The following is a 22,500-nucleotide window of genomic DNA, read 5'->3' on the forward strand; positions in this document are numbered from 1 at the left end:
GCTGGAGGACCATGTGGTAAGAACAAGAATGATCGAAGTGTGCCTTGGTGCCATCATTGGCAAACAAATAAGTCCACCTGTGAGGTTCACCTCCAGGACTGGTCTTATTGGGCTCTTCGCTTCTGCCACCATCTTCGCTCTTTTACCATCCTGTCGTTCCTTCCAGTATGTTCTTGGGTTCTCTATTGGTCCTTGTAGGCCTCGGTGTCGCTTCATTCGCTCTCAAATTTCCCATACAATCTCGTGCTCGGCGGACTCCTCTTTCTCGACGAAGTGGAACAGAGAAATATCATTTAAATACGTCCCTGGCTGCTGTTGTGAGCACTGATAATGGTTTGGACCTCAGGTGAGTCCTCGTCTTTGAAGCGGTGGCGCCATTTTCACTTCAACTTAAATTAGTACTGTCCACGATCTGATTTATATGGCAAACGTGCGTCTGCGTTTCTTGTAGTTCGAACAATACAAATACTCGTAGTTCTTCAGGTAACGGCTGGAAATATCAGTATGCACGAATTGCTGCACACTGCACGAAACATTCTTGACTCGCCAATATAGCATATGTCGTTCAAATGGACACAGGGTCCTCTGACCTGTGGCTAAAGACTGACATTCCACCTTTGCCGAATTCCGAGCAAACGGTATGCCTTGCCTTTGCTTCTGGTTGCGCTCCTTAGCTTATGACGCGTAGGGATACACAACAAATATCACAGTAAGCCACAGTCGATTGTGGGAGGAGCGGCAGTCTGATTGCGTGTCATTAGTACGGCATTGGCTGGGTGAACGGTACCATATCGCACATTCCAATTGAGTTTGCGGAGTGAGAATACCGTTCTTCTCACGGCAGCCTACTAACCGCTGGTAAAGGATATCCGTGGAATCACAAGCGTATTTGGACGTCACTTCGGCTCAGAATCCAGCGCTAGGTTATGGTGCCAAAGGCATTTTGGGTCTCGGTTTTACATCCCTGTCTTCTATCGACTCGATATTGAACAATACAGGCTCATCGCAGGGAAGAAGTCTATTGTATAATCTCTTTGCACAGAACCCTGCAGAACCCAACTTCATTACCTTTTCGTTCCAACGAAGCACTAGCGCTAATAATGATGTTAATGGCAGCTTTACCATCGGTTTGTACCCGCAAAGTACAGTCTTTTCTTGTGCTAATGCGTTATGGGATACAGGAGAGTATGAAGAGGCGTATTCTGAAGTGGCAGATACAGTTGCCATTTCCACCTGGCCAGTCAGCTCCCCCAAACGATGGAGTCTTCTTGTAGAGGCGCTTTTGGTGGGTAATCAAACCATACTGCCATCTTCTACAACTGCAGGTGCCCCGAGCAACAAGGCTGTGGCAGTACTAGACACGGGAACGTCTTACTCGTAAGATAAGCCATATTCCATCGACAAAGGAAGCTTCTCAACAGTAATACAGTTACACCAGTACTGAAATTTCTGAAGCAATCTATGGTGGTATCAGTGGATCATACTATGATTCGACTTTGGCGGAGTGGTCAGTGCCATGTGATGCTGAGATTGACATGGCTATCCAAATCGCGTTCGTTTGTTGCGTCTTGTCCGTTGTTAGCAGATATTGACGCACATTACAGAGGACAGGTCTATCCTCTGCATCCTTTAGATATCGCCCCCACTGTTGTAGGAGACAACACCACATGTGTCGGCTCCTTTCTTCCGCAAAACCTGGGAATAGGTACAGGCCAATTGTACGTCCGGCGGTTAAGCACTACACAGTTTCTCATATCTTTTAATAGTGACTGGCTCTTCGGGGCCAATGTCCTTCGGTCGTTGTACTCTGTCTATGACTTTGGCGACTTTGACTCGCACGGCAACACGGGAAATCCTTACGTCAAACTTTTATCACTTACGGACCCCGACAAAGCGTCAGCAGAATTTTGTCAGGCGAGAGGATGCACGCCCTTGACCGGAATCACCTATAATGCCTCAAATAACACAGAGGACTCTGCCTCTACCGTTATTACTATTACCAGGGACGTTGCCGATACCCTGGAAAAGTTCAGCACATGGTTCCCCGCCATGCTGGGTATCTTGGCCCTTAATGCCTTGATCATACTGGCCGTGCTCATCTTCGGCATCGTCTACCTGTGTAGAAGAAGGACCAGACCCTCAGCCAGAACGCCCATAGGCAGAATGAGTCCTGTGCCGATGAATCCCAGGAGCAGTTATATCACAGGTGAACCTCCTGTTGGTGCTCACACGTACGAACCGGTATCAATGGCGATTACCGACGATACCGTGTTTGGGCCACCATCTCCTGCTTTCCATAAATTTGAAGGCAGCACGCTGCGGCCGGGCGATAGACCACAGAGTCTGGCAACCCTACCATCCAAGTCATATAATGATGATGGAGAAGAAGTTCTCACACCGCCTTCTCCCGGTTTCCGACAGTTTGATAGCAGGCCTAAAAGTGTCGGAATACTCCCCTCGCAGTCTAATGCATATCAACAAATTGGAGAGGATCAGCCTTTTGTTGTCCCTCCATCAGTGCAATCCCAAGAGTTCTATGTCAAAACGCCTCGGGCACCCTCGCGATCCAGTCATTCAACGCCCGAAAATATTGTGTACCCTACGTCCTCATCTGCTAGTTCGTTTCATCAATCTGTGTACGATATCCAGTCCCCGTCACCGCCTCGGTCCTTTCATCAGTCATACGTCGAGGATTCCAACCTACCACAATCGCCTTCACGGTCTTTATATCAGCCCAGTGCTCACGACCAGCGATCTGACGTGAGTCCCTCATCAATAATTCAACTGTCACAACCCCATGCCCGCCGAGGAAGCACGAGGCCTCCGCCAGTTAACTCCTTCGAGCCTCCTGTGTTCTCATCGACTCCTGAGGACCAGAGCCTTGTACCGCCTTCTCCTGGGTTCCGCGCATCAGAGAATCGGCCAAGGAGCGTCGATCAACTCCCATTTCAAACGAATTCCTACAAACAGATGGGGAATAATCCTACTCTCACACCACCATCACCTGTTTTACAGAGGGAGGGTGGCTCTTTGAATCCTGGCAGTGCACCAGGCGACAGGCCTATGAGCATCGCCTGATGTGATTAATTTTGAATATTTTGTTGTGTTTCTGCTGTATTGCTCGAGGGATATTTAGGACAGGTTTGGTTACAATGGACCCAGGATCTCCTCATACCTATTATCACAATACGCCATCCGCTCCTGATATATATGATCTACTGATTAATCTCTCTCGTACGCAATGTTCTTTGTTGCGGTCGATAACCCAGGCTGCTCCCCATTTCCTTCCAAGTATCTCGTGGCTTCTGCCTTGAGCCTGCGCCATCGCTCTCTGTCCTGTGGAACTATTCGATCACCTTTAGTGCTGTGATTGAAAATGTGCATGAGAGAATCAACAACAGTGGTAGCGAGTTTCTGGCTGTAAAAATGGAGATCTTTGATGGCCCTTTTTGACTTCGGACGTTCTTGAGTGTCTTCATGCCATGAATTGGAAGCCAACTGCTTGATCCCAAAAAAATCCACCATCCGCAATGCTTGCCGCACGTTGGCGCGATTTTCTGTCGCATATGCGGTTCGAAGCATCAGGGATACATTTTCGGCAGTCGGCGGAAGTCTGGGGCGCGCCTTGTCAAGCCGAGGAGAGTTCGACTCCACACCATCCATAAAATCATGACAATGAAAGCCTGTCATTAGGTCAAATGTTTTCGTCGCCGTGTGCCAATCGGCGGTACGGAGTGCCGTTGACAGAGCAAGGTTATAAGTTGACGTCGCAGGTCGCACTTGGGCAGCTCGTGCCTTGATGCTACGGACCTCCTGGTGCATGAGCCATTCAATGAGGTCATATTCGAATCGTGCATTGTCTGGCAGAGGTTTGGCAGCTTGGCGTGCCTTCATCACCTCTTCAATGTGGCCACGATCGATGATGGAGGGGCCACCTATTCGGTCAGGCCTCTTCAGAACTTGTTCAAAGAAATCGACGGAAAGGGAAGTCTTTTCACTGCTTCTGCAGAGCATGAGTACCGCAGCAAAAGACTGTGGCTCGAGAGCCAGAGCACCTGCGGTCGTCAATTTATCTTCAGATGGTGCCAGTCCAAAGTATTCACGAACAATTCCGAAGGCCAATTCTTGGTCAGATGAACGACCGCGAGATAGTGCGGTAATGGCGGCCGTGACTAAGTAAGCGTCCACTGTGAACTTGTGCTTTTTGGAGGCTTTCAGCATCTGGGACCATAACAGTTTGGCGCTGGATGCATTCTGAAGGACAGTTAAGGATTCGTTCTTTCCGTAGGGAACGTGAAGCGGGGATAAAGATTGGAACATGGATGTAAAAACGAGATGATCGGGTGTTAATGGGCCTGTCGGGTCGAGGTCATAGTAAACATCGAACATCTCCTGATAGAGACCAGCGGCACCCAGTATTCGCATATAAGAGGCTAGGGGAACACTGGTGATGTCGGGACTATCTGGTCTCTCTTTGTGAAGCGATGTTACGTGCCGCTGAAAGCTTTCATATAAGGAATGGGCATTTTTTAGCTGTTTGGTATGTGATGTCCAATCTTCGATGCGGGCAAGACCGCCCAGCATTGTCTGGTAAGTCCGTGTAGTTGGACTGTGCCCTCGACGCTTCATCTATGTGAGAGATCTGAATTAATATCCATAACTTAATAAATGCAATAGACACGCACGTCTGTATAAAGTTGATATGAAAGCTGGAATTGCTTCTGCTTCAAACACTCCCATATGACTGTATTCCACACTGGAACGTTCTGCGCGTCTCGGGGGGAGTTTTTCAGCATGGAAACTGCAGCGTCAACTTGACCTTCGTCACATAGCATTTTTAATCTCTTTGAGAGCTGATGAGGCTCCAGCTTCGGCAACAAGGCGCGCTGCTTGTCTGTGAAGGAAACATAATGCTTGGATCGGTATTCTTTCGGAGGGTCTTTGTTGGAGAAGGCAGGTAACGGCCTAGATGGAGAAGGGATAGAAGGTTGGTCCAAGCTTTCTTCACGCCGGGTACGCCTCTCAAGCCTGGACTTTTTCATTTCACGATATTGTTGCTTTTTCTCTAGCACCCGCCGAGAAGTTTTTGAAGGTGGAGTGGTTCTAGGACCGCCTTTGCAAAGACACGCAGTAGTAGAGAAAAGCAGTGAGAAAGACTCCCATGTGCGGCGATGCCGTGCATGCTGGGCTAGGCAACTCCGGAACATCACAGTGGTCGGTGGATGCTTCCAAGGAGCGCGTCGAAAAAATCAGAGCGGTTCACGTGGACGGACCAACGGGCCGCCATCCGATGATTTGCCGAGGGAGGCGGATTGGATACTTGCTAGTACGCATATCTGTACTTTGTATCATGTTAAGTTCGGACTTTTTCAGTACTTGTGGTTAACGTTACTACACTCAGCATGCGATGGTTTGCAATATAATATGCTGTCTTTCGAATAGTCAAAGTCCTGTCTTCGATGTTGTTCGTGTCACTACTGCCGATATATCTCTTCTTCTTCACTTTATTGCACAGCGTTCCCCATCTGGCCAGGCGCACCTGTGTCTACATCTATTGGTAACATACTCCCAGGTGGCACTCATATCGAGGTTCTCGGTCCCTACCTTGTTGGAGACAAATCCAAGAAACATGTATCTGTCCCAGTTGTAGGTACGCCTACACTTGCTTCAGCTGCACTGTAACATCTAACGGACGCCATTCCTTGGACAGCCAGGAAATCTCGCCATTGTCTCAAATGAAGATGCTACGCTTCCGCTATTCTTCATTAACCGTAATAATCCTTGGCAATCGATCAACGAGACTGCCATCTTCCCTGTCATCTTGAGGAATGTCACCACTATTCCCCCTGGAGCGACCCACGTACCGTTACAATTAGCCCTTGATACGAAACATAATGGCGTTGATGGAGGGTCTTGGAAATGGAGAGGCCCTAGACTTCATTACCATCATGGTGCCGCATCCAATGGAGGCACCTTCTATAGTTGTCCGTTGGAAGACGGCAGCGTAGGTTTGTTCTTGTTCCTTCAAGTGTCAGTGCTTTAGGAAGGCCCAACTTTCTCTTCATTAACAAGACATCAGTCCAAGGCAATGTTACAATTCTACAGTCGGTGGGTGACATAGCTTCAGTCGGGCCGACAATCAGCTATAATCATGATAGCCATTCGACTACTGTCAATATAACAATCATGCTATGATACATTCTTCCCCTTCTTGCTTATAGTAAGATCGATTCTACGCGCGAAGAGAGCAAAAGTGAACAGGCTGAAGAATCCAGCAGCAACTGCTATGGGCTTTTTAAGATGAGCAGAGAGTGGCACTCGATAAGACACCTGCAAGGAATTAGGCTCGGATAAAGCATGAACACAGACTTGAACTCACATATATCGATAGGGCGTGCTTATCGGTAAGGTTTTTGTACTTAAAGGTCAACGCGGGTCGCCCAGTCGTGTCCAAGTAAGTGATATGAGTCGATAGAGTATTCGAGACAGTAGGGAAGGGAACAGCGAATTTCACATCGCTGAAAGAATAATGATCAGTGAACACAACACGCATATAGGGCCTTCTTACGTTGCACCTTCCGGGAGGATGACTTTGACCTCCGCATCGTTGACAACAGCACCTACAATTGGCGTCATAATCGGAATCTCTACAGTGTACTTTCCGCCTGCGGAATCCCAGCTAGCGCTGTTTTCCAAAGGTGAATCCCAGCCGAGGGTGAAACTGTAGTTCCAACCGCCCATTAGAGGATATCGCGGCTTCATCTCAAATACGCTATATTGGGCCCTTGTCGCTTTCTTCGCGCTGGGGGGGACGCGAAGATGAGAGGTAGAAACATTCCCGATCAGATCATAATAGTACATGTTTCTGATCCCGGCTGGTAGATGTAAGGTAAGCGATGGAAGAACGTGAGCGGCCGGTCGCTTGAAATAAGATTGGGTCTGATGTTCGAGACGCGAAAAGTGGCCTTTCAAGCTGAGGGTAGAGGCTGTGAAGATGCACATCAACATGGATGTCTGAAGAACTCACGTAGGACCGGCGTTATGAAGAGATATCTCATCCTGGATATTCAGATTTGCACCCCAGTGGCTGATTTCTGCTGCGCGACGCAGTTTCAGGACCTCTAGCACTGGGTAGTCGTAGGAGTAATGCACGACAACTGACTGCTGAATAGAAGTCAAGAAGTCCTCAGCTGTTGAAGGCGGTATGCCATGATAAGGTCCATATGTGACAGTCGCGCCGGACTTGGTGACAGGGCCTCCTTCCTGGATGAATGCATCGAGGTGTTTGGGGGTGGTATATGAAATGATATTTGGAGACTGCGACCTGTAGAGCACCAGAGTCAGCCCTCCAAGATTTCAAATATTTGACGTTGTACGTGCTTGAGTTTTGTCCGTTGGACGTGGGTCTTGTAAGGGCTCGGTACCAGGAGGTCGGTCTTGTACTTGAGCGCCTGGCCATCTCCCTGTGCAGCAGCCTCTGGCCATGCCCATGTAGCATGCGTCTGAATCGTCTCCAGTACGATGGTAATAGTCGAATTGAGGCTCAGCGCCTTTGGAAGCGTCACGTCGAGAAGGTTCATTTGGCTAAATGCCCATTCAGTACTCTTTTATGTAGCTCCAAACCAGAAGACACGCACCTTTGAGGGTCGTATTCTATTGACATCTTCAAATCATCTGGTTGGCCTTTCACTTTGACGTCCAACCAACTAGTTCTGTCTACTTCTTCTTCACCCAATGCAATGGTGTAGACCGAAGCATCTTGCTCAAGAGATTTTGCAGCAAAGGTTGTGGTAACATGTACAAGGGAGCCCCCAAGGTCGACCGTGCGCACGATGGCGGTATTTTCGAAAGAATGGCTGGTAGCAGGAAGGGCTGAAAAGAGCAAACCTAGAAGGACGAAAGGAGTAGCCCGACGTGACATGTTTGGCGGGAGAGAAGATGTGGGAACCCAAATACGTGTCCTTGTTGCTAAATATAGTCACCGCGCAGCGCGTTAAATGATAGAGTACCCTGGATTTATTGCTACACATGTCGTTGAAACTTTCTAAGTACAATTTAATACCACTCCATACTTTGTTGAAAAGTTGAATAGCATGCATGCCTCGTCAATGGCTGTAGTCATATCTTGACGAATAAATGGTCAGTTAGACGGTGATTTAGGAGACAGCCAGCGTACTTCCTGTAGAAGGTCTCAGAGTCCGACGGAACGCCCTACGGGCGTAGTTAATGACGGAAAGATATGGCAACACAAGCGCACAAACCTCATCCTTCCTGGCTCCCCTGAGTTTAAGGCCATTCTTCTCAAGCTCACGTCTATACTCTCGGTCCTCTTTGAGCCATTGTACTGCAACAGAGTATAATGTCACCGTCGGCTGGTCAGAAAAAGGCCACGCAGTGGGGGGAGTAGCGAAAACACCAAAACGCATGTGGGCAACATGGGTGGGAAAATCATTGAGCCCCTCGAATATATGTGTCGCATCCGTAGCAGATGTTAACGGAAGCCGGAAATGGAGAACAAAGAGCTTACAGATAATGGTTGCGCCTCTAGTTTCACTATCATTGCGAAGAAAGTTGAGGAGATCATCTCGCACAAGTGCATCCAGATCTACGGTGACCTAAAGATACATGAGGACTCGGACATGGCTGCAATCACCACATGATTGCGGACCTCATCAAGCAAAAGAACATCCCACGGCATCATGAGGCCGAAACACAGCTGGACTCGGCGGCGCTCTCCATCTGAAATTGCATGCATATGCCAGTCCAGATCGATATCCAGGATATCGAGCAAACGGTCCCTCCTCTCCTTATACCTGTATCCGCCTACAGAGTCGAGAAATGCAGACACGACGATGTCGCCGCGCACGACAGGATTCATGGCCCTGATACGTCCAATTCAACGGCGCTGTCGGTGATAGAACTTGAGCAAATCAATCACAGACCATTCAGTTCCCAGGAAAGAGACGCCCAAAGGTGAATTGCGAAAGACATCGCAGTCCTTGATACGGATGTCGGCACCAGGGGTGCTCACCAGGCGCTTTCCGGCAAGAATCTGCAGTAGAGTGGATTTCCCAGCTTATTTAACTCTGGATCAGATAGAGAGCCAAGATAAAGAAAGAATATGCTCTCAAGACCTCCATTGGCACCAACAAGAATAGTTCTGGATCCCTCTGGCAAACTGAGAGCTATATCCTTGAGAATTGGGTCCGAAGCAGCTGTGTACGAGTACGTGAGCCCGCTGACAGCGATAGTGACTGTAGCCATGGAACATGGAATTTGCCGGAAAATTCAAAGTATGTACGAAATACTTGTGGGAATAATTTTGTCCCAAACCACAGCCACAAAAATCCGCATGTAAGTTATTTCCGTTTTCGTCAGGTTTCTCTTGTCCTCTTTCAGTGAGCAACCGTCGTTTTTGTTTTTCTCGTCGGCTTGCTGGATAGCAGGACCTTCCATTTGCCATTTTCTTCGTCTAACTCTAAGCCACGTTCTTTCCTTCTTCTTATCGTTCTCGATATGCGTCTCGATGCTCTCTTGCCCCGACAGTCCAGCAGTTGCATCGACTGTCCAGAGACACCCGTGTGCAGCTGCGCAGCTAATCAAGAATGCTTTCAGATAAGCAGGTTTGCCTCCTTCAAGCCCACTGTTTGACTTGTGTCGCTCACGCCGTAGTCAGGGACTGCTATACTTGCAGTACATTCACGTGTGTTTCCCAGGATAGCTCTTCGAGCAGCAGCAGTAGCTCTGGGGGTGTCAGCAAAGGTGCACTGGCTGGCGCAATCGTCGGGGCACTCGTTTTTCTTGGCGGTGCCATCTTTCTTTTCCTCTGGTGGCGTCGCTCAACTCGCCGCCGCCGTGCTTTGGAAGAGGCAGAGGCCAAGCCTGATGCTCCTGCTCCAGCAGAGACCGTCCTGAACAGACCTGATCCTACGGAGAAGCCATCACCGACGTCAGTGGAACAGAATACCGTCAGAGTTTATTCATCATCATCCAATACCACTATCGATTTGGATCCCGAGTCCCAGACCTCTTCGCATCCTCACTCACCAGAATCAACCCGTTCTAATCCTTTCGAAGACAGCAATTCTATTCAAACTGCAGGAACTGAAGGGACTAACGTTATACCCATCGCTCTCGTACCCCCTGATCCATCATCCCACGCCTCATCGCATTCCGAACTGTCTAATATTGCCTCCCCTGTCCGACCGCCACGGTCTCCAGACCTTAATCTCGAACACGTTAATGTCTCTCACGACACTCTCCGTACTCCCCAAGGTTACGCTTTATCGCAGCGCTCAGGGGTGTCGGGGGTGTCTTCGCGGCAGTCGTACATGTCCAATGCAAGCTATTCCAGTGATTTCCTCAATGAAGCACCTATGATTATCACCCCCGGCCACGGCACCGTACGACAAGTGTTGGGTGTCGTCAAAGCGGAAGTCATCAATGCTCCTGGGCCCAATGATGGCTTGAGAACGCCTGGGACTGCCTCGCGGCCAATGACCCGGTCACCTTTGGCAGCAACTTCATTTGGGCCAGCAGATATCATGAGCGGTGATGAATTGTTGGAAGGAAACCCGTTCAGTGACAGGCATTCGTCCACTGCGACTACGCATGCCACATCACCAGATTCCGTTCAAACAGCATTTAGTCCGACATCACCGACACGAGAGTCCAACCAGATGAACTGGACCCCCGATAGCCCTCTTCTTCCCTGGGCACAGGACGGCGATAACAGCCGTCCGTCTAGTATGAGCACACAGGCCGGGTCCATTATCGGTATAGAGAATGCCACCCGTGTCAATGTGGGCCTTCTGGATAGGTCACCATCGTACAGGACTACGAAGGGCAGACTGGTCACTCCATCTACTGCTGGTCTTGGGACTCTGGAGGAACAACAGCAGCGGGCTCTTGCGCACGCACAGGCCAGAGCGCAGGCGCAAGGACTGGACAAGAATAAGAGGGCTTCGGGCTCATCAGTCCTTTCTGCTACATCTACCAGAGCCGATTCAATTCTGGAGTCTTTCCCCTTTGTACCTCCATCTCCCATATCTAACAGACCCATGAGATCACCCCCGGTATCACCTATGGGTCAGAGTTTCTCCGGCGGGCCATCTTCTCCCAATGCACAGCAATCGTTCTTGTCCTCCTCGACACAAGCTACCGTTGTCCCTTCTCTTCAGGGTAATAGCTTCTCTGAGAGTGAGACAGATCTACCATCTCCACCCAGCAGGCGCACTTTGGGCCTGTCCACGGGGTCTCAACTGTCGACAGCATCCTCTGGCCTGGGGTCTTTCCCGTTCCAGATAGATACAGGCAACTCGGGAGAGCCGTCGTCGATGCCCTCTGTATACAGTGGGCGTCAACGTGCAAGCTTGGACACTTTGGCTATTACCAGTGACCTCTCTTCTTATCCCCTTGGATTCGACAGGGACAGTATTCTTCCTCCTTCATCTAAGAGGGGATAAAATCCCACCTTTCCATAGTGATGAACTGATTTGTACCGATGTACTACCATTAGACTGGTCGGGTACCGGTACCCTATGCTTTCTTTTCTTCCGTTTGTCGTAACATATCGTCGTTGGGCTCAATCTGTCCTATACTTATATCTTCAACGATTGGCCCTAAACTTGCTTGCGAGTTGCTTTCATACTGGGATTTAGTAAGGAATCGTGTGCGGTGCGTTAGAATTTATGTAGTGGGAGTACTTGGCAGTAATACGCTGTTGTCGTGCTCAGTCTGAAATGATGAGCCAATAGTTCCAATGGTATACAAGTACATGGTCCTGAAGGGTAGTGTTGCATTATCCACCTAGTACCAATTCATACACAATGACGATGATGTTGAACGCGATTAAAGGTACTGCGAGATTGAGTTTTTGACATGCAGATGCCAACAGAAAGATTCAGCGTACTGCGCATGAGTGTCCGTACGGCGCTTATCAGGTCTATCAACTTTGCCTTCATCCCTACTTCCCCTAGAGGCGCGCCGTAGCCATTTTGGTCATACTGGTTGAAAGCAGTGTTCTGAGGTTTGGAAGACGACCAACCGACTGTAGAGTCAAGAGGTCAGCTGTAATTGCCTGTTGAAGAAGACGAGACACGTACTTCTCGCTAAAAACCTGTCTTCGCTGAGAACTGCCATTGCGTTTACTAGGAGAAGGCCGACGTAAAATATTGTCCCTAGCAAAGGAAACATGGTGCAGCAGTAAAGGTTGTGGTGCAGGTGAGGTCGTGGTCGTGACAAGTGTGACGTTCTTGTTCTTACCGCTCTTACCGCTCTTACCGTTCTTTTCATGATACAGAGTCGTCTTAAAGTTCTGGCTAGTACGTCCCTTCATTTACTCTTTGGTTATAGCTAAGTGCGTCGAAGGCTCTCACTTCTCTCGACGCGTTCAATGGCAACGATCCCTTTCCCCTGCACGGCCCGTAGGAGCTCGCTACTAGTATGTTGTTCCCGTTATTTGAGGATCTGTCCACTCAGTGCGATCTGTTGCTAGTGCCATCAACCCGTTTAACTGGGTTCCCAACAAAGTAAAGGAAAAATTTGGTATGAAAATGAGAGATGCGGAAAGCGAAGAAGAGGTTACAGCAGCCAAGAAAGAAGCTGAAGAGCGAGGGGAAAGCAGTATATTCGAGACCGTCACTGTCACCGAACCGGAAGGTCGAGAGCCCTCGTCGCCAACCTCTCCAGACATGACCAAGCCTCTCGATGCCTCTCACAAACAGGATTCCGCCGTAGAAATAGAGCGCAAGGGCGATTCGGTGCGTCACAATAGCAGGAGGTTCTCCTTGGTACTCAAATAACTGGCTCGTCCAGCACAAATACTCAACAGCTGTCTTCAAAATCTCACATCGCAAGCTGAATATGATTGGTCGGCAGATTTCAGGAAAGCCCGTTGGCCATGCGATCCTTCAAATGGAGTTTAGTGAAAAGCGCGCCAGTACACGTATCATGAACATGCTTGCCACAGCTAGAGATCATGCCGTCCGGTACAAAGGTCTTGATGGACAGAGACTTGTAGTCGGTAAGCGGTATATATGGTGTCTGCATCGACCTCGTCTTGATTAACTTTCACGACTCTCAGCTGAATCCTGGGTATCAAAGGGTAAGCACAACCGAAAGAGGCTGGAACCGAAGGGAAGAGGACATGTGGGTGTCCAAACACATCCTCAGGCCAAGCTATCTGTTGTATTGAAAGAAGGAAGGACATTACAAGAACAAAAGGCCAAGGAGAAGGCATTCAAACTGAAGAGAGTCGTGTCTGCGGCGGTGACGAGAGAGGATAAGCCAATACGGAATCCTGGAGCTATGTGGGCGTGGTAGCATATATCTGTCTAGCGTAGGAAACGTTTATTTATTCGAAGTGAAAATCAGTGAAAGAAGCGTGATATTGACGTCACGCGTTACCTTGACTCGCTTTCTCACCACCGCCTCAGCCGTCGCCTCAACATGGAAGACGTTGATACTCGCAAAGTCATCGTTATCCATTCTGACGCCTCAGATATTGAACCAGGCCAAGTGACAACCGTAGGGGAATCTGCCTCGCCTCGGAAAAGGAAGAAGAGAAAACAAACCAGTCGAGAAAAAGAGGGGTCTACTAGAAATGAGGGACAGGCGGAAGGTTCCTCATTTGGTCGAGAAGCGAGGCGCGAACGACGAAAAAAGTCGCGGCTCGAAAAACAGGCTACTGGCTCTGGCTCGCGAGATCCCAGCTCGGAACGACACGCTCCCAAGAGCCGTAGCCGCTCTCCTGGCTCTTTGGACAACTCGAAGCTTTTCTACTTTGACCTTGCCCCAGTTGTTCTACCCAACATAATTGATAAGGTTGCAAAGACGGATGAGGAGGATGGTCCTTCAAAGTTACTTCTACCGTCTCATGTTCAGGTCCTGGGATCTGTTCCCGTTGAAATACTTCCACCATCTCCTTCAGACTTTGAGGACGAGGATTACATTGACTATCTGGATTACGATGACCGAAAGGTGCGTTGATCTTGAATTTTCAACAGGGTACTGTCTGACGAATGCCAATGTAGGGTTTGGTCCGGTATTTTGAGAAGCCTGAGGATAAGTCAACAAAAGTTGTGTGCAAGAACTGCGGTGCCGAAGGCGAACATACAACCTATAAATGTCCTGTGATGATAGTTCGTTTCACATGTTCTTGCTCGTCCGCTCACTTGATTAACGCGTTGCTCTTAGTGCCTTACCTGTGGGGCTCGTGATGAGCATCCCACAAGATCTTGCCCGATCAGTAAGAATTGTTTTAAATGCGGGATGAAGGGACACATCAATACTGTGAGTAGATCATAACCAGCAGTACGATTTTGTCGTTCTACAAGATTCTTCTATTAGAACTGCCCTAATAAATATCAAAGCCAAGGGTCCATAGGTGATACCTGTCGTCGCTGTGGATATCGCAGTCATATCACATCTGTGAGTCTATTCATTAAGATCGTCAACGAAGCTTATAACTGCTGACTTCGCTATTGTAGGAATGCCCAACATGGTGGCGTATCTATGCTTATATTACAGAAAACGAACGCGTCCAAATACTCAATGCACGTTGCAATAAATCCAAAGCAGGTCTCGGGAATGGAGGAGAAGGATACATTGCCGAAGATGAATGGTGTTACAATTGCGGAGTCGAGGGTCATTGGGGTGATGTAAGTCAAAGTTCGCTAACTGTTCGCTTCCCCTTGTTGATAGCCTGTTCAGGACTGCAACAATGCTCCTCATGCGTACGGAGTACCTGAAGACTATTCTGCCTTCGGATCAAATAATCTGCACACAGGACCGTTTGCAGACGTCGAGGTGGATATGAGCCCAGCAATACCGCGGCGTGGAGCCCGTGACTGGGAGAAAGAGATCGACGTCGTGGACAATGTAGGAAAGAAGGGCAAGCGAAAGGCCATCGAGATACTGGAAAGATCTGCTCAGCAACAGTTAGAGAACGATGGTGACGATTGGTTCAGGAACAGAGGAGGAGGAAAAGAGTCAAAAGCGGCCAAATCCCGTGCAAACTGCAAACCCGCGAAGAAACTCATGTTCAGCCAATCAATCAAATCGGGTCTCTTGGATCGCATGGGTGATACTGCAATCGACGTGGAACCGTCTAAACGGGGGAAATCGGAGAAAGAGGAAAGCAGAAGACAGAGAGAAAAGCGATCCCACTCGGACAAGCCTTCTTCATCTCGGTCAAGGCAAAGCAATCCATATGATACTTTCTCGAATGCTAGGCCTGTTAGAGGGTCAAGTCGATATTACGAGTACAGACATAGAGATTACGATCGCCGTGGGCCTAGATACAACGGCGGGTATACTAGATAATTGGTTCTATCCTCTATATAACATGTTAATATTGTGATGTGGTCATCCATCAAGTCCATATGCACCTTGATAGGTTTTCAACTTGGAAAAAATTGTACTAATAAATCACATAATTGAAATTCGGCCAAGGGTCGCGATCACGTGAAGTTTCTCTCTTGAATTTCAACCACCGCCGTCACATTTGTCTTCCTTCATCATGCAGTCGAAGACCCCAAAGACATCTAGTAGGCAGCGTGCTCGCTCAGATGTGAAAACCCCTTTGACGCCTTCCGTCGTATCTGGTCTCAATGCCGTTTCGTTGGCTTCATCGCCGTCGAAAAGACGAGCGAAGGCACGGTCAGTGACGGGACCTTTCGACGTGTCGAATCCTTTCGTCGTGCCACCGACCTCATCATTGTCTCGTTCACGCGCATCCTCGCCCGTCAAATCTTTTGCATCCTCTGGGGCATATCCTATCAACGCCGAGTTGCAACGACAAGCGAATTCAGGTCTCATCAGAAAAGGTGGGATCGAGAGCAAGCTAGATGTTGTGAAGATCGATTACATTCCATCTTCGAAGTCGGAGCTGAAGCGGTCTAGGTCGACACCAGTGAGTTACTACCTCTTGCTTTCATCCATCCTTTTATCGTTTCGCAGAATCGGATCGGTGACCAGCAAGATCGCTTCATCACCACTACGCGGGAAAATTCAGGGTTCGATATCGCTGTTAGTATGGATAAAATGAATCTCAACTCACACAACTCATCGCCTGGACATACTGCACGTCTTGCGGAAGCCACTGGAATGCCACTCAACCGTCGCATCCTGGGATATCGTGAACCACCTCCCGCTGCTTCATCCGACAAAACACTTGCTCTTCAACGCGAATATGCAAAACCTTTGTACGCTAGCTCGCGTCCTGGCTCTTTGGCATCGTCAACGGGAGCAGTCAAAAGCAAATCACGTAAACTCCCTTCTCAGCCAGAACGGGTGCTGGATGCGGTCAATCTTCTGGATGACTTTTATCTCAATCTCGTGAGCTGGTCGTGTCAGAATACTGTTGCTGTCGCTCTTGGCGCGGCTACGTACATCTGGAACGGAGAGACCGGCAGCGTCATTCTCATTTCTGAAGCAGTCGGTGGCTTGTACCCTTCGAGTGTGGAGATGTCGAATGATGGTGCATTCCTTGGTGTTGGGCTGTGCAATGGGGATGTGGAGCTCTATGATGCCGAGACTGCCCAGAAGCTGCGTACGATGGGTGGACATCAGGGCCAGGTTGCTACTATGTCCTGGAACGAGCACATCCTAAGTTCGGGATGTGCAGATGGTAGCATCTGGCACCATGACGTACGAGTTCCTCGTCATAAAGTGATGGAGCTACTAGGCCACACTGGTGAGGTATGCGGTTTGACATGGAGGAGTGATGGAGAGTTGCTGGCGAGCGGCGGTAACGATAACGTGGTCAACATATGGGATGGAAGACTTGGTGATGTTGGAGACGGTGCACAAGGAAAGGCCAAGTGGGTCAAGCGAAATCACACAGCTGCCGTGAAGGTACGTGTTCCTCGTTCCGGCTTCGTTCTCATGCGTATTAAACTCTTTTAGGCTCTAGCATGGTGCCCATGGCAGCCATCTTTGCTTGCCTCTGGTGGAGGTACGAATGATGCTTCGATTAATGTGTGGAACGTGAACACTGGGGCACGAGTTCACACCACAAAGACACCTGCTCAAATTAGTACTATTCATTGGGCACCGCACAAAAAAGAGATCCTGACCACTCATGGCTATCCAACCAATGCGATTATGCTCCATGCATACCCCAGCATGGAACGTGTTGCAGAAATCCGGGATTCGCATGAATCGCGAGTTTTGTTCAGTTGTGTTGGTCCTGCTGGAGATCTGGTGCTTACTGGTGGTGGTGATGAATCTTTGAAGTTTTGGAGGATTTGGGAAGTTCCCAGTGCGTCAGGAAAGAAGAAGGGGATGGAGTATGACGATAGGCGGCATCTCAATTCGACCAGGTCGGATGTGCTGTCGATTCGCTGAGCTTATACCTGTACCTAGGAGCTTGCTTCAGGGTCGTGGGTTCTGTATTTAACATCGCGCAAACGTCGATAAAATAGTTCATTGCGACAATTTGACCCTTCACTTACGCATTTTTCTTGCCGGCCCGATGTTGCCGGCCATTGAAAGCTTTCCCTGTTTGTACTTGAACATTTCGCGCTGGCATGAATTCCAGGATGAAAAGTCGAACGAGTACATCCGGGAGTACGCCAGACTCAAATTCGATAACCGCCGTTGCAAGTGCGGAAGTCTCCTTTGAATATGCGTCTCTGTGTCACCGGTCGCACTGTCCTCTTGGTATCTATGTAGTGCCGTCCAAAGACTCACTTTTTATCTGGGACGCCATATTCTTTGTCCATCAAGGTACGCGAAACGGTATTTATAAAGGACTGATGTGTTGACTGAAATACAGGATACTACGCTGATGGCATCTTCAAGTTTCGTTTGTTGTTTCCCCCCAACTACCCCGAACGTCCCCCAACTGTCCAGTTTATAACGGACATGTTCCATCCACTGATCTCTGCCAATGGGATATTCAATCTTGCCCCCCGCTTTCATCCTTGGCGGTGCGTTTGGCGCCAATAATCTATGTAGGCCGGCTTCTGATACCGAATTATTTAGGCCCAAGGAACACTTCGTCTTTCATGTCCTTCACTACATCAAGGCTTCTTTCAAAAAGCCTGTGTTAGACAGGATCACTGAAGCTGATTGCTTGAACAAAGAAGCTTATCGGTTCGTGTATTACCAGTCTCGTTACATATTCCTCATTATCATTGATATCTTTCAGCCTGTAAGCCTCTGGATTTTGATTTTCGAATCGTATTCACCTATACCTGTCAGGTATCATCACTCCACAGGATCTTTTGCCTCCCTGGCTACTCAGTCGTCACTTTTATCACAATCTCCGTCTTCGTTGTTTGAAAGGGATCTGCCAACCTCTTCGGACAAGTCCCATGGAATGATACTGCGAGAGCTCAAACCGAAACAGCTTCAAGAAATGCGGACCAAGTTGGGACTGGCAGAATGGGACGGAGAATAGACGATGGTAGTGTATTTACAAGTGTCTGGGGTGTACATTATATTATTGATTACCGTTGTATGTTTTACTATTAGTACTATTAAGCATGTCTACAAATCGTCACTTCCGCTGTCTAGGGCGGGCAAGGCTTCCACTGTCTCAAAGGGCGTGTCCGGACCGGTATCCTCATCTTGGAGCTAGGATTTTGACCAGTCAGTTCTTGCCAGATGTGATGGGAGAATCACGTACTTCACTTAATCTATGGAAATGTTTGGATAGTTTCTCTATAACGAGGCTATACGGTAGATGTTGCGACAATTTCCTGGTAATGACAAATCAGTGAAACCGCATTACATCAAGTAGAAAGAATTATTACTTTCGTGACTGGACATTCAGGGAATGGCGGGCATCTAATGTCGAATCTAGTACATTCGACGAGTGTGCACCTTCGCTTAAAGAGATCTTGATAGAATACTCCTTGTCCGACTTGCCTCGTCCGTGATTACGCTCATACAGTTCAAATGTGATATGAGACTAGACGAAAGGATGTCAGAAATAAGAAGCTGCAGGAGAGGCCATACGTACAGCGTAATCTAGTTCTGGGATGCGGCGATTGGCAATCGGGAGACCGGAGAGTAGTACAAGGTTGACCAAGGTATGAATATGGCTTTCTTTGGTGAAGTAGAGCGTCAATGAACTACCGCCATTGTTTCGAGCTGCTTCCAAATCTTGGACGACATTGTGAAGCAACGGTAGAGATGTTAGGACGCCAATTTCTTCTCTATTGTATAACAAGGGTGAAAAGGGCGCCCTCGAGAGGGAACGTCGACGTACTTCTCATCCGGATCTATGCCATACTCCTGAGGAGCAACTAGATCAAAGAGGGCCTTGGCTCTACCATACAACTCATGTAGTTTACGGTCGTGAGGCTGAAGAGGATCTCGGCGTCCGTTCTCGTCGAATATAGCAAACAAGAAGGTTCTGTGGTGCAAGGCACAGTACTTGATGGTATCGTAAAGCTCCGATACCTGAGGATTAAGCGCAGTTAGCGTAGCAGAAAGCGCTATGAATGATATTCGTACCCGTGAGGGGTCAAACTTCTTCTGTTCAACATCACAAAAGTCTTCGAACAACTTCTCCCATCTTTCTCGAAATAGCCATGGTTCATCATCGCAGCACCTGTTGAAGGTCAGATTAAATCCATCTACGGGTCAGAGAAGAGGCGCGCACCATCTTTCCTGAATCCTGTCGACATCCATGGTCTCAAAATTCCGACGCATGATGTCCCTGAAGGATCCTAGCAGTTCTATCACCTCCTACAGCACGATAAGCACCAGCTACGTACAATACTCATATACTCACTTTGACTACCTCAACGGGCTCTTTCTTCATGCTCTTGGGCCACGTAAGCTCAGGCCTTTTCTCCGGCTCACCAGGTCGCAATAAGATCTTGAGACGTTTCTTGACATCATCCATCAAATCTTTTGCAGCATTGGAATCGTCAAGCAGGTCCTTTCGCACAATGAGTGTGAGAGGGGGCTCGGGATGGGGAGAATTCATGTAGCTCCCATTGCCGTTGGTCGATCCGTCCGTTGAAGACCGTGAGCTGGAGTTGGAAGGTGTGTTCATTGGGTAAGAAGGAGATTGGGTGTCATAAAGAGAAGCTGCGAAAATTTCCGCTGAAGCAATGACACGTCTTTCGGACGATGTAAAGATCTAGACAGAGGTTATTGGTGTAACCAGTACGAGACAATACGGAACCGCACCTTCACATTTTGCAGGACTTCCTTGTCTGCAGGAGTTCGGGGCTTAGTAGGCGCGCTCAGCGCAGAGGATGTAACATACTCATAATGGAAATATCCTTCTTCATGTTCTCGCCCAGATCTCTCGATTGATAGCGGGCGGAGTGTGTGAACTAGATAGGGAAGATCAGCGTTTGTCCAGTGGGCTGTAGATGCAAATAACCTCTCCACCCCATTTGAATACCAGTGTCAATTTTGTTAGTCTTCGCACATGTCCCGCCTGACGTTTAGAGTACACTGGTTTGAGTTGAGCTTTTGTTCCAGGTAAATCAATCTTGCTGAAGAGGGCGTTGTTCAACTGCGTCAATTTGTTCAGCTCTTCACCATCTGCCCCCAGTCTCTTCGCTTCCTCAACAGCGGTAGCAATTAGGTTCAGTTGGTCTTTCTCTCGAAGAATGATCTCTTCCTTCTCTCCATTCAAGAGGGCGACGAAAGGTTGTGTCCAAGGCTCGCCAATCGGGAAATTGCTGAAAGAGAGATAGTATCCATATTAGTCTTGTTCTGCATGATGCAACATGTCTTTCCCTACAATTTCAGTTTCTGTTTCGGTGTACGATCGGCGTGTCTGTATACCGTCACGTTCGCCTTGAGTAACCAGGTCGGAGTTTCGAGAGACGTGTTCTCGGCCCCAGGCAGAGCGCGATCAGGCGATGACGATAATCGCATACACAGAGCGGCAAGAATGTCCGCAGCTTTGTCTGCAATTTGAGTGTTATTATAGCATGTACAAGATACAGTAACGGAAAACCTCGGCAAGCCACATCACAGCGATCTGCCCTCTCTGCCCACTGGGAGGACCTGCGACTCAATGATACAATACCGTAGTGCATGCAGACGGATGATCCACGAAAGAGAAAAGCAGTACCATAATATGTGTTATTGCCTTTGACAAAACTCCAGCCGTTGACGTCGATGACTTGACTTTTCTGCCCGTTGTCACAGCGGAGCATGTCAAAACCGCAGACGCGTTGGCCGAATCCTTCGCATATCTTAGTAGCCCAAGCTTTTTCTTCTTCACTAAGTCTCGTGATAAAGCTAAACATATGGGCTCAATACCTGTCGCCAACAGACAACAAAAATGTACCGGATCTCTTTGCCTTCTGTGTTCCGTCGAACAACACCGTCAACGACGGGGGATTTTCGGGTTTCGGCGTGCGTGTACTCCTTTCCGACGGTATATACCTTGATATCTTCGGAGTTGTCGACATCTATAAATTTCTCATAGATATAGGAACCGTCCGTCCGGGGATGATTTAATGTCGGGTCCAAGTCGCTGGATTTGTTACCAACCTAGATCATAAAGTGAGCATAATTTGTTGTGGACTGACTGAACAACAACCTTTCTGAAAAGTCTACGTCCGCCGCCTCCCTTGAAGTAGATATAGACGTTATGGTCCTCTCCGCTCACAGGTTTCTCGACAAATGGCTTTTCCAATACTTTGTTGTCTATGATGATAGCATCACCATCCTCTCGAAGGGTGACTTCTGGAGTGACTTGATAGCCTCCTAGCGTGATACCATGACGTTGTTTCATCAGACTGATCAGTTCGGAGTCAATCTTTGGGCCGCCGTCGCGGGATATCTCGAGGCGAGGTGGAGTTGGTACTTTGAGATGATCAAGAACTGCACCAACTAACCGACGATCCCAAAGCAAAGCCTGAGGAGCAAGATCGTTGATACAGAACGGATTTCGAAGTTTGACGTAAGATATCGCCTTGTCAAGAGGGAAATCCGTGGAAAAGAAGGAAATAAGTATATCACATCTAGGCCAGTTTTCGACGTCTTATGCGAAACTCTTTAGTCTAAGCAGTTTGAGTAGCGGATGACTTACCCTCGTCTAATATGACTTTGTCACCGAAAACCTTGACTTCTATGGAACCGCGAGCCCGCTCGACGAGTCGAATAAGAATTTCACGCATCGCCTTCGACCTTGCCTTGACATCCATAGCGCATACACCCAAGACTACTGGATTGGCATTTTGATGGGCATCCAAAGTAGCAGGTAAGTCAGAATGGGAGGACGACGGAGACGAAGACCTTGTCAAAATTGAGCTCGAACGAGGAGACGCCCTTTCTGGAGAATTGAAGAATGTAGAGATCCGGGAGTGCCTGTCCCAATACATAGTGGACGTCGGAAGGAAAGCCGACAAAGACCGAAATTGAAAGCGTCGGTGGCAGTGCCAAGGAAAAGCCACGTGAAGGCAAGAAAGGCAACAAACTACAACAAGCCTTGGTACTCGGATTATAGCGCCTACCAAATAACGTTGACGTCGGTGGCTCGACACGCCTCTCTTTTTTACTCTCATGACATAG

General features: G+C 48.5%; 12 protein-coding genes across 12 annotated transcripts; 7 read left to right on the top strand and 5 right to left on the bottom strand.

The window, feature by feature from the left end:
- Window positions 1-52: 52 nt before the first annotated feature.
- On the top strand, window positions 53-3,150 carry BT62DRAFT_670485 (acid protease). The gene is made up of 11 exons (XM_043181822.1): window positions 53-346; window positions 400-430; window positions 484-502; window positions 556-638; window positions 689-709; window positions 762-817; window positions 865-1,127; window positions 1,182-1,377; window positions 1,439-1,552; window positions 1,605-1,718; window positions 1,767-3,150. The coding sequence occupies exons 1-11, from the start codon at window positions 168-170 to the stop codon at window positions 3,076-3,078; spliced, it is 2,388 nt and encodes a 795-aa protein (XP_043042715.1). The 5' UTR covers window positions 53-167; the 3' UTR covers window positions 3,079-3,150.
- A 72-nt stretch (window positions 3,151-3,222) lies between these two features.
- On the bottom strand, window positions 3,223-4,835 carry BT62DRAFT_1002786 (uncharacterized protein; the record flags this gene model as incomplete). Its single annotated transcript, XM_043176878.1, has 2 exons — window positions 3,223-4,629; window positions 4,686-4,835. 2 exons carry the CDS (start codon window positions 4,833-4,835, stop codon window positions 3,223-3,225), a joined length of 1,557 nt encoding a protein of 518 aa, XP_043042716.1.
- A 326-nt stretch (window positions 4,836-5,161) lies between these two features.
- On the top strand, window positions 5,162-6,043 carry BT62DRAFT_1073719 (uncharacterized protein; the record flags this gene model as incomplete). The annotated part of the gene is made up of 4 exons (XM_043178961.1): window positions 5,162-5,326; window positions 5,443-5,464; window positions 5,516-5,650; window positions 5,715-6,043. 4 exons carry the CDS (start codon window positions 5,162-5,164, stop codon window positions 6,041-6,043), a joined length of 651 nt encoding a protein of 216 aa, XP_043042717.1.
- Window positions 6,044-6,047: 4 nt separating this feature from the next.
- On the bottom strand, window positions 6,048-7,957 carry BT62DRAFT_929194 (oligosaccharyl transferase alpha subunit). The gene is made up of 6 exons (XM_043185670.1): window positions 7,638-7,957; window positions 7,381-7,584; window positions 7,028-7,324; window positions 6,569-6,973; window positions 6,380-6,518; window positions 6,048-6,330 (listed from the first exon to the last, which is right to left on the bottom strand). The coding sequence occupies exons 1-6, from the start codon at window positions 7,919-7,921 to the stop codon at window positions 6,190-6,192; spliced, it is 1,470 nt and encodes a 489-aa protein (XP_043042718.1). The 5' UTR covers window positions 7,922-7,957; the 3' UTR covers window positions 6,048-6,189.
- Window positions 7,958-8,099: 142 nt separating this feature from the next.
- On the bottom strand, window positions 8,100-9,265 carry BT62DRAFT_929195 (P-loop containing nucleoside triphosphate hydrolase protein; the record flags this gene model as incomplete). Its single annotated transcript, XM_043185671.1, has 7 exons — window positions 8,100-8,124; window positions 8,177-8,211; window positions 8,262-8,479; window positions 8,528-8,615; window positions 8,669-8,882; window positions 8,943-9,075; window positions 9,135-9,265. Coding segments are annotated over 7 exons (838 nt in total), but the record flags the coding sequence as incomplete, so codon positions are not given.
- A 135-nt stretch (window positions 9,266-9,400) lies between these two features.
- On the top strand, window positions 9,401-11,849 carry BT62DRAFT_945292 (uncharacterized protein). The gene is made up of 2 exons (XM_043187938.1): window positions 9,401-9,623; window positions 9,677-11,849. The coding sequence occupies exons 1-2, from the start codon at window positions 9,517-9,519 to the stop codon at window positions 11,463-11,465; spliced, it is 1,896 nt and encodes a 631-aa protein (XP_043042720.1). The 5' UTR covers window positions 9,401-9,516; the 3' UTR covers window positions 11,466-11,849.
- BT62DRAFT_670628 (putative integral membrane protein required for ER to Golgi transport) lies at window positions 11,633-12,246 on the bottom strand. The gene is made up of 3 exons (XM_043181823.1): window positions 12,105-12,246; window positions 11,912-12,049; window positions 11,633-11,859 (listed from the first exon to the last, which is right to left on the bottom strand). Exons 1-3 carry the CDS (start codon window positions 12,193-12,195, stop codon window positions 11,801-11,803), a joined length of 288 nt encoding a protein of 95 aa, XP_043042721.1. The 5' UTR covers window positions 12,196-12,246; the 3' UTR covers window positions 11,633-11,800.
- A 3-nt stretch (window positions 12,247-12,249) lies between these two features.
- BT62DRAFT_929197 (ribosomal protein L22) lies at window positions 12,250-13,374 on the top strand. Its single transcript, XM_043185672.1, has 5 exons — window positions 12,250-12,323; window positions 12,370-12,442; window positions 12,497-12,761; window positions 12,817-13,024; window positions 13,085-13,374. Exons 1-5 carry the CDS (start codon window positions 12,293-12,295, stop codon window positions 13,321-13,323), a joined length of 816 nt encoding a protein of 271 aa, XP_043042722.1. The 5' UTR covers window positions 12,250-12,292; the 3' UTR covers window positions 13,324-13,374.
- A 33-nt stretch (window positions 13,375-13,407) lies between these two features.
- On the top strand, window positions 13,408-15,361 carry BT62DRAFT_929198 (uncharacterized protein). The gene is made up of 6 exons (XM_043185673.1): window positions 13,408-13,980; window positions 14,034-14,141; window positions 14,197-14,292; window positions 14,350-14,430; window positions 14,490-14,660; window positions 14,713-15,361. Exons 1-6 carry the CDS (start codon window positions 13,450-13,452, stop codon window positions 15,322-15,324), a joined length of 1,599 nt encoding a protein of 532 aa, XP_043042723.1. The 5' UTR covers window positions 13,408-13,449; the 3' UTR covers window positions 15,325-15,361.
- A 122-nt stretch (window positions 15,362-15,483) lies between these two features.
- Window positions 15,484-17,445, top strand: BT62DRAFT_985571 (WD repeat-containing protein slp1). Its single transcript, XM_043189950.1, has 3 exons — window positions 15,484-15,913; window positions 15,961-16,857; window positions 16,909-17,445. Exons 1-3 carry the CDS (start codon window positions 15,521-15,523, stop codon window positions 17,347-17,349), a joined length of 1,731 nt encoding a protein of 576 aa, XP_043042724.1. The 5' UTR covers window positions 15,484-15,520; the 3' UTR covers window positions 17,350-17,445.
- An 86-nt stretch (window positions 17,446-17,531) lies between these two features.
- BT62DRAFT_887051 (UBC-like protein) lies at window positions 17,532-18,406 on the top strand (the record flags this gene model as incomplete). The annotated part of the gene is made up of 3 exons (XM_043182899.1): window positions 17,532-17,730; window positions 17,780-17,933; window positions 17,989-18,406. The coding sequence occupies 3 exons, from the start codon at window positions 17,532-17,534 to the stop codon at window positions 18,404-18,406; spliced, it is 771 nt and encodes a 256-aa protein (XP_043042725.1).
- BT62DRAFT_1073727 (uncharacterized protein) lies at window positions 18,400-22,330 on the bottom strand. Its single transcript, XM_043178962.1, has 16 exons — window positions 22,019-22,330; window positions 21,527-21,969; window positions 21,272-21,477; window positions 20,936-21,222; window positions 20,717-20,885; window positions 20,351-20,654; window positions 20,231-20,300; window positions 20,152-20,177; window positions 19,748-20,101; window positions 19,616-19,701; window positions 19,468-19,564; window positions 19,220-19,413; window positions 18,971-19,166; window positions 18,762-18,919; window positions 18,635-18,707; window positions 18,400-18,582 (listed from the first exon to the last, which is right to left on the bottom strand). The coding sequence occupies exons 1-16, from the start codon at window positions 22,308-22,310 to the stop codon at window positions 18,496-18,498; spliced, it is 3,042 nt and encodes a 1,013-aa protein (XP_043042726.1). The 5' UTR covers window positions 22,311-22,330; the 3' UTR covers window positions 18,400-18,495.
- Between the last annotated feature and the right edge of the window lie 170 nt (window positions 22,331-22,500).

Source organism: Guyanagaster necrorhizus, assembly GCF_019112545.1.
Source record: "Guyanagaster necrorhizus MCA 3950 unplaced genomic scaffold BT62scaffold_6, whole genome shotgun sequence".
NCBI lineage: Eukaryota > Fungi > Basidiomycota > Agaricomycetes > Agaricales > Physalacriaceae > Guyanagaster > Guyanagaster necrorhizus.

Excerpts from the sequence above, each read along its gene's own strand:
- BT62DRAFT_670485 (XM_043181822.1), top strand. The coding sequence starts at position 168 with ATGTTCTTGGGTTCTCTATTGGTCCTTGTAGGCCTCGGTGTCGCTTCA. Across the intron at positions 347-399 it reads GATAATGGTTTGGACCTCAG|TACTGTCCACGATCTGATTT; the intron begins GTGAGTCCTCGT and ends AACTTAAATTAG. Across the intron at positions 1,128-1,181 it reads TAATGGCAGCTTTACCATCG|GAGAGTATGAAGAGGCGTAT; the intron begins GTTTGTACCCGC and ends TATGGGATACAG.
- BT62DRAFT_929194 (XM_043185670.1), bottom strand. The coding sequence starts at position 7,921 with ATGTCACGTCGGGCTACTCCTTTCGTCCTTCTAGGTTTGCTCTTTTCA. Across the intron at positions 7,585-7,637 it reads ATAGAATACGACCCTCAAAG|CCAAATGAACCTTCTCGACG; the intron begins GTGCGTGTCTTC and ends ATGGGCATTTAG. Across the intron at positions 7,325-7,380 it reads GTCCAACGGACAAAACTCAA|GTCGCAGTCTCCAAATATCA; the intron begins GCACGTACAACG and ends GGTGCTCTACAG.
- BT62DRAFT_945292 (XM_043187938.1), top strand. The coding sequence starts at position 9,517 with ATGCGTCTCGATGCTCTCTTGCCCCGACAGTCCAGCAGTTGCATCGAC. Across the intron at positions 9,624-9,676 it reads GAATGCTTTCAGATAAGCAG|GGACTGCTATACTTGCAGTA; the intron begins GTTTGCCTCCTT and ends CGCCGTAGTCAG.
- BT62DRAFT_670628 (XM_043181823.1), bottom strand. The coding sequence starts at position 12,195 with ATGTTTCCTTTGCTAGGGACAATATTTTACGTCGGCCTTCTCCTAGTA. Across the intron at positions 12,050-12,104 it reads AGACAGGTTTTTAGCGAGAA|TCGGTTGGTCGTCTTCCAAA; the intron begins GTACGTGTCTCG and ends TTGACTCTACAG. Across the intron at positions 11,860-11,911 it reads CGTACGGACACTCATGCGCA|TACCTTTAATCGCGTTCAAC; the intron begins GTACGCTGAATC and ends TCAATCTCGCAG.
- BT62DRAFT_929197 (XM_043185672.1), top strand. The coding sequence starts at position 12,293 with ATGATACAGAGTCGTCTTAAAGTTCTGGCTA. Across the intron at positions 12,443-12,496 it reads CCCGTAGGAGCTCGCTACTA|TGCCATCAACCCGTTTAACT; the intron begins GTATGTTGTTCC and ends ATCTGTTGCTAG. Across the intron at positions 13,025-13,084 it reads TGGACAGAGACTTGTAGTCG|CTGAATCCTGGGTATCAAAG; the intron begins GTAAGCGGTATA and ends CACGACTCTCAG.
- BT62DRAFT_929198 (XM_043185673.1), top strand. The coding sequence starts at position 13,450 with ATGGAAGACGTTGATACTCGCAAAGTCATCGTTATCCATTCTGACGCC. Across the intron at positions 14,142-14,196 it reads ATAAATGTCCTGTGATGATA|TGCCTTACCTGTGGGGCTCG; the intron begins GTTCGTTTCACA and ends CGTTGCTCTTAG. Across the intron at positions 14,431-14,489 it reads ATCGCAGTCATATCACATCT|GAATGCCCAACATGGTGGCG; the intron begins GTGAGTCTATTC and ends TCGCTATTGTAG.
- BT62DRAFT_985571 (XM_043189950.1), top strand. The coding sequence starts at position 15,521 with ATGCAGTCGAAGACCCCAAAGACATCTAGTAGGCAGCGTGCTCGCTCA. Across the intron at positions 15,914-15,960 it reads AGCGGTCTAGGTCGACACCA|AATCGGATCGGTGACCAGCA; the intron begins GTGAGTTACTAC and ends ATCGTTTCGCAG. Across the intron at positions 16,858-16,908 it reads ATCACACAGCTGCCGTGAAG|GCTCTAGCATGGTGCCCATG; the intron begins GTACGTGTTCCT and ends AAACTCTTTTAG.
- BT62DRAFT_1073727 (XM_043178962.1), bottom strand. The coding sequence starts at position 22,310 with ATGTATTGGGACAGGCACTCCCGGATCTCTACATTCTTCAATTCTCCA. Across the intron at positions 20,102-20,151 it reads AAGTCCTGCAAAATGTGAAG|ATCTTTACATCGTCCGAAAG; the intron begins GTGCGGTTCCGT and ends ACCTCTGTCTAG. Across the intron at positions 19,565-19,615 it reads GACAGGATTCAGGAAAGATG|GTGCTGCGATGATGAACCAT; the intron begins GTGCGCGCCTCT and ends GACCTTCAACAG.